The following is a 7,549-nucleotide window of genomic DNA, read 5'->3' on the forward strand; positions in this document are numbered from 1 at the left end:
CTTAACTAATATGCTTAACATTCTTGATAACAAAGATGCCACCTCTGAACGTTACATCAACTCACAAGGAATAATTGACGAGACATCTTATCAAATCAAAACGTCATATGTACTTTTACTTAGGTGAATCATTTTCATTGAAATCGGGGCACATTTTGCTATGCTTAAAATGTTGACAACCACTGGCTATAGATTTCTCTAGACCAATCGCGACGTGAGAGTCTTATCGATCGTTCTAGTACTCAAACATAATAAACATGATAATAAAAAATGTTTATTGTGGTAAACGAAATAATAATTTGATTTAAGTAAGAGTTTTTTCTTCCCGATTTGTAAAAAAATCCTTACGTGATAGAAAAAAATGAATATTATTTTCGAAATCTGCGTAGCTGAATTATGGAAAATCTGTTACGAAAACCAAAACAACTTTTATGAAATTTAAATTCACAGGCCTGTGTAATTTACTTTACAGGAAATTTAAGGAATTTCTTCTTAAGGAATTTAAACCCCCTTCTATTAACAAATACAACGCCTGGCTTCTGTAAGACTGTTATCGTTCCATGTAAGATTTATTTTGGTTTTTATTATATTATTTACATTTATTATTGTGCTGAGTGATTGTAACATACTTAACAATACTTTTAACACGCTTCAACGTGCATCATTTTATTATATTGTTTTACTCTTAATTATTTCGGTTTGTATAATTTGAAATCAGTTTTATAATATGTGGGGTTCAAAAACAAAACAACATTTCTCTGAAGTTGTTTAGTATTTTATTATGTTGCTAAACTGACAAAATTATTCTAATGCACTTGGGATACTGCGGAATTTTTATATCTTCACTGAGTTGCTCCCTCTTTATGAATATTTTTCAGTAGGAAGTGTTTCTATGTTTGGATATCTTGAACGACTGAGCCATAATAACTGTTTGATTGTTTCGGATATTCGCGCAAATCTACACAAGGGGTATCTGCGCTAGCTACCGAATTTTGAACTGATAGACTAAGAAGGAGGGCAGCTAATAAATAGCACTCTAGGCCCGGCATGGCCAGGTGGTTAGGGTGCTTGACTCGAAACCTGAGAGTCTCACCAAACATGCTTGTCTTTTCAGCCATGGGACGTTATTATGTGACGGGCAATCCCACTATTGGCGATGCGTGGTGATTACTAGCTGCCTTCTCTCTAGTCTTTCACTGCTAAATTAGGGACGGCTAGCGCATATAGCCCTTGTGTAGCTTTGCGCGAAATTCAAAACAAACAAACAATCAATAGCACTCACCGCCAATCTATTGGGCTACTCTAATCGAATGGTGGGATTTGACCGTCATTTGTATAATGGTCTCAAAGTACTGAACGCAATTTTATCGGTAATGGAACGCGAACCATGAGCCTTTTGATCCATAGTCTTGCAGTCCACTTACCTACCACCGGCTACACTCTATCAGCATCCACAATAATATAATGAAGTGTATTTTAGTTAAGCTTTTCACTATAAGCTGGTTATTCAATTTCTTTTCTTTTCTGTGTGTTTGTGAGGAGGGGGGAGTTGCTAAATGCTAAAACATTTCCCTTCTCAAAGAATGTAATTCCCAATAACGAGCCCCCCAGTGGCCCAGCGGTATGTCTGCGGACTTACAACGCTAGAAACCGGGTTTCGATACCCGTGGTGGGCAGAGCACAGATAGCCCTTGTGTAGCTTTGTGCATAATTAAAAACAAACAAACCCAATAACGAAATCATTGAAACGTCGAAACAAATTAGACCTTAGTGTAAAATCCTATGAATAAGGAAAACGCGATTGAAATTTTAATTATAGACACATTCAACCATAAAATTAATAATAATTTAAAAGTTCAAAAATGAACCTAATGTTACCACGTAGATCGTTGTTCCCGTCAATTGAGGTCCAAACGTTTGATTCAGGTTTTTAATTTCTCATCGACTTTATCGACCAGTGTGGCTATTCGAAATTTCACAAATCAAACCTTTTCACAACCAGTTGGAGACTTCAGACGGTTTTATTTGTTAGTTGCTTGTTCAAAAGAAATTCGTGATGGAAAAAAACATAAATTAAAAATCAAATTTTTCGTGCAATGACCGCAAACGAGCACCGAAAATTGAGTTGCCTGTTTTATATTGCAAATATTAGACTTGAAAGAGGGTGTTACGGTCTTCTCATCACTTCACCTAACCTAATTTAGCAATTATTTCGTACTGAAAATACTTATCAGGAAATGAGCTAAATGAACTCTGCCTTACTATTCCTTCTTCGTTGAAAAGAACCAGAATTGGTTGTTTATTGACGTGTCGATTATGACGTTGAGCGAAACGTATAATCCCCTTTTCCAGTTTGTTACCTGAAAGTGTCCGAGCTGTGATAATAAGACCTGAGACCAAAAATAAAAACTACTTTTAATGTATAAATCTTAACTTCTTACACTAGTGGAATATTGCAGGTTTAGTATTAAATAAGCTAGTTCGACCGTAATAACATATAACATAGCATAATGTTTTGGGACAACATGGGACCTATTGGTCCATCTCGGTTGTTCCATCCTCTAAAGTAGATTAATGCAAAAGATTGAAATATATACATATATACACATGTACAACAAACGAATTTTCTACATTCCATTATATAAGTGAAAATCATCACAAACATCAAGCAAGTCACATATAGTGAGTTCCAAATCAAAACGGTACAACATTTATCACGTTAAAACTTAATAGACTGTCGAATAAAGATTAAACACAATGTGTTCTAAAATATGGATGTTTGACGCTTGGAGAAAATAATTAAGAAACTATAAAATCAAAAATTCCAGCTAAATGGAAAGACCAAGTCAAATTAATGTAGAATAATATAACGTTATGTAAAAATATACCTTTTTATTACAAAATGCAAATATTACAGAAACAACATAATAAACCAAATTAACTACACAACTCGAATACGGCCCGGCATGGCCAGGTGGTTAGGGCGCTCGACTCTCAACCTGAGGGTCGCAGGTTCGAATCCCCGTTGGGACGGCTAGCGCAGATAGCCAGCCATCGTGTATCTTTGCGCGAAATTTAAAAACAAACAAACAACTCGAATAAAGGATAAACAGAACAGGAAATATTATATTATGACAAGGCAGTACCCCCAGTGACTCAGCGCTAATCTTGTTGTTTTATAACGCTAAAAATCGGAGTTCGATACCCGCAGTGGTCACAGCGCAGATAATCCATTGGGTAACATTGTACTTGAACAAAACTAAATTATAACTCAAAGCAACTGTTGGGAGATAGTGTCAGACATCTGTCTTCATTCATTATTATGTATCTCTGGTATCTAATATTTAGCCACGTGTTCTGAAAGACAAATAATCCGTCATTTAGCTTATGCTATATAAATAGCGAGATTACAGAATATTGTCTTTGTTGTTACTCTGAACATAATCACAAAGTTAAAAGTGCTTCTAAGAACGCATTTGGCTGTTTTACTTTTAGGGAGGACCATTGGACGAATGGAAGCTGGCTGTTAATAGCTGGGTGTTGCAACTTGCCTAGAAGTGTCTCAGAGTGTTGTTTTAAAAGAAAGTGGAACCACTTCCATGCTAGCGGCACAGTTGTTCGAAAATTTCAACAAAGCAGACCGTCATTCACAACTCAAGCAGACGACCACAATTTATCGAATTCGAATCGCCCAGCAGAAACAACTGATTGATTTTCACCTTTTTCGAGACAGAATCAGACATCTGAAGCCGCATCTGGACACTGTATCTGTGTATACGGACGATTAGGAACAAACTTTACAAAGTCAGCCTGAATGCTAGATGTACAGTGAAGTGTATTCTACTAATAGCATGACACAAAACAGCTCGTATTCAATAATGCGAACAATGTGTCTAGAATATGAGCGACATATTTAGCAATATTCTTTCACAGATGAGTCATGACATACTGTCCGACAAATCGAATACAAAAGAAATAGTTGAATAGATTAGCCTACGCGTTCATCAGAGTTCAGTCTCATCTAATATATATATAGCAAACACTTTGGAAACGCCAAGCACATAGTGAAGTGACATCGGACACTAAAGATGACCTGAAAACAGCACTATCAGAGAAATGGTCGAGAATACCTCAGAAATGTATCAACACTATGACTTTACGTATCCATCATCGGTACCAGGTTGCCTTCGTTGACTATACTTTGTATTAAAGTGAAATGTCATAATTGTTAATGTGTAAAACTGCACCTGTCAAATGTTCGTTAATAAGCGTAGGCTGAATGATTAATCACTTGCGTTTTGGATCTCATGGCGGTTCATCGATGTACTTGTTTTTACATAAAAATTAATTGAGTAGTGTGTTCGACGACATCTGATAACAATGTTATAGTTGAAATATTACAAATTATAAATTTTCCCTTTTATCGTTACGTGCAGTGTAGTTAAAACACCCTGACAATTTATATAAAAAAAAACGCATGGTACAGTATTAATAAAAAAAAATGCACATTTTTAATCATTTCCAATTTAAAACCTCTTGCTGATGTTTTTCAAAAGTTGTTTACAAAATTTTTGAGTCAATGTGCAAATTTCAATAAATTTTGGATACACATGGTGGGCAAAGCCCACATAGCCTATTGTTTAAGTTTGTGCTTAACTTCAAACAAACGACATGCTCCCCAGTGGCACAGTGGTATGTCTGCGGACTTAAAACGCTATACACCTGGTTTCGATACCCATGGTGGACAAAGCACAGATAGCCCATTGTGTAGCTTTGTGCTTAATTTCAAACAAACGAAATACAACAAAAATCTATAAACAATTCTTGTTGAAAAAATAAATCACAAAGCTACAAATTCAGTATCCCGAGACCATCTCCGTTCGGGAGATAAACTGTGAAAAGAACTATTATTCACGACTCTTATAGATTTAAAAGTAACTTGTTTTCAAATTTATTCGTTTAACCTTAAATGTAAATATATTTTATATATACTTAACGTTTCTATGTAAGTTCCTTTTATAGACGATAATTTGAAAATATATGAGAAAATTTTAGAAATATTTATCGAAATGCCCCCCAGTGGCACATCAGTATGTCTGCAGACTTAAAACGCTATAAACCTGGTTTCCCGATCTGACACAAATCACTACTACTAAGTCTATAAAATATTGTTTGTTTGTTTTGAATTTCGCGCAAAGCAACACGAGGGCTATTTGCGCTAGCCGTCCCTAATTTAGCAGTGTAAGACTAGAGGGAAGGTAGCTAGTCATCACCACCCACCGCCATCTCTTGGGCTACTCTTTTACTAACGAATAGTGAGATTGACCGCACATTATAACGCCCCCACGGCTGAAAGGGCGAGCATGTTTGGTGGGACGGGGATTCGAACCCGCGACCTTCAGATTTCAAGTCGATCGCCCTATAAGATATAAAACACCAAATATGTGAAAAACAAAAATTCGTTGAGGAGTCTTGACAACAATATTATTTTGAACTCCATACTGTGGGTCTATTTGACTTGCCTCGTTGCAACTCAGATGAAAGAATACTTCAGCCAAAATTCAACGTGTTACAACTGGAAATATTTTTTATGGAGTTGCTTTACAGAACCAAGATTCTTGTATTACTTTGGTTAATTAAAATTTGTTGAATCAGAGCTTATAAATGAGCTGTCAAAATGAGGACTTTACTATTATTATGATATCATTAAAAATACAAGAAAAGGGTATTTTGAACTATAAATATCATCATAATATTTACTGTATTACGACACAAATGAAATTGGAGCAGATTAAAGTGCTCTTTACTTTATATTTTGTCCAAGAGGAAAATAAATTTTACTTTTACTCTTACCGTTTAGTGTAGAAGCGCGTTCAACTAGACTCAGTCTATCTTTCACTTTTGGCATGGCCAGGTGGTTAGGGCGCTTGACTCGAAACCTGAGAGTCGCGGGTTCCAATCCCCGTCCCACCAAACATGCTCGCCCTTTCAGCCGTGAAGGCCTTATATGTTACGGTCAATCCCACTATTTGTTGGTAAAAGAGTAACGCAAGAGCAGGCAGTGGGTGGTGATGACTAGTTGCCTTCCCTTTAGTCTTACATTGCTAAATTAGGGACGGCTAGCGCAGATAACCTTCAAGCCAAACAAAGGTCTACTTTAGCGTATTAATACAACATATTACAACACATATAGGTGGAGTTGTTTAAGTGTACTAAATGTCAAAGCCATTTACAGTGAAAATTTGATAGGATCGATAACTACTATCACAAAAGACCCATATGGATTTTATATAACTGGGCATGACCTATCGGTTAGTGAACCAAATAGTGAATCCGATGGTACATGATTTTCATACCGTTGCCGCAATATCGCACTCCGCGATTGTCATTCATGATTTATAAGAGTAATGGTCAAATCCTAGTATTCGGTCGGACAAAGAGTAGCCAATAAAATGAAGATGGGTGCGATTAGCTGACTTCACTCTAGTCTATCAGTTGAAAAATAGGGACGATTATGCACAAAATAGCCCTCAGTGTAGCTTTGCGCGAGAGTTCTGAAATCGACAAAAATATATTAACTAAATATTTAAATACATTTTTTTAATATAACACAAATTAAACCTGACGGCGATAAAAAGTATAAACATGCCAATAAAATGAAATGAAACTTACTTATAAATTTTGAATAACTTTGAATGTACAAAATAACATTACATTATCAGCGTTAATTATATGCTCTATTACTCACCAAGGTTTTTTTGAGGGTCATTCAACCAGTCCATTATGGCAGGCTTGACGTAAAACACTTCCCAGCCCACAGAGTGAATACTGACGCTTCGAATGTCCAGTAGTCGTGTTGTTTTCTTCGTTCATGTTCGAGGTTTGCATTACCTGGTATACACGGAGCTGTACACACAGTTACAAGATAGAACATTACGAGTGAACCACATTACGATGGAATGTGAATTTGGATAAAGCCAAGCAACACTCGAATTTAGATGTCAAAGCAGCAAATGAAGTTAAATCTCAGTAAGGTTTAGCTTTCACTCTATTTTGGGAAATTATAATTTAGATGTAAAACAAAACGTTTGATTCTCTAAGCAAGAGGCGGTTTTAAACGCCGATAACGTTATGTTGGAATATCAATACCAATGAGAGGTAACTTTCCAAAAAAATGCACGAAACTGGATATCCAAAAGATACAACTTACTGACTTTAACTGGTTTTACTTTTGTTGATAAAATATTCAAGCATGTGAAAAAACAAATACCGATATCTTAGGGAAAATTTTGAGCTAAATGCTTTACTATCGTTCTTTTAATGGCTAAACGAAACCTTAAAAATAAGTAACAATTTATACAACTGTTCGTTTATTTCAATCTTTATAAAATTCTGACAGTATATTTCAAATTTGTAAGAATAGCTTGTAGCAGCGGACCCAAGAAAAACTTTGCTGCGAAACAGATACTTTCTTTTTATCTGTCAGATTTGTTTTAGCATTAAGTCTTTTCAAACAAAGCATTTTATAAAATAAGTTTACATAATCAAT

The 7,549-nt window shown here is 35.6% G+C and overlaps 1 protein-coding gene across 1 annotated transcript in view; it reads right to left on the reverse strand.

Annotated features, from left to right (window-relative positions):
• The window catches only part of LOC106478149 (bone morphogenetic protein 4-like), a 28,620-nt gene that overhangs the window by 13,526 nt on the left and 7,545 nt on the right, over positions 1–7,549 (reverse strand). The window contains 2 exon segments of the mRNA XM_022381689.1: positions 6,749–6,854; positions 6,856–6,906. Of these exon segments, the coding sequence (XP_022237397.1) occupies positions 6,749–6,854; positions 6,856–6,906 (157 nt within the window).

This window comes from Limulus polyphemus, unplaced genomic scaffold (genome assembly GCF_000517525.1).
Source record: "Limulus polyphemus unplaced genomic scaffold, Limulus_polyphemus-2.1.2 Scaffold185, whole genome shotgun sequence".
Taxonomy (NCBI): domain Eukaryota; kingdom Metazoa; phylum Arthropoda; class Merostomata; order Xiphosura; family Limulidae; genus Limulus; species Limulus polyphemus.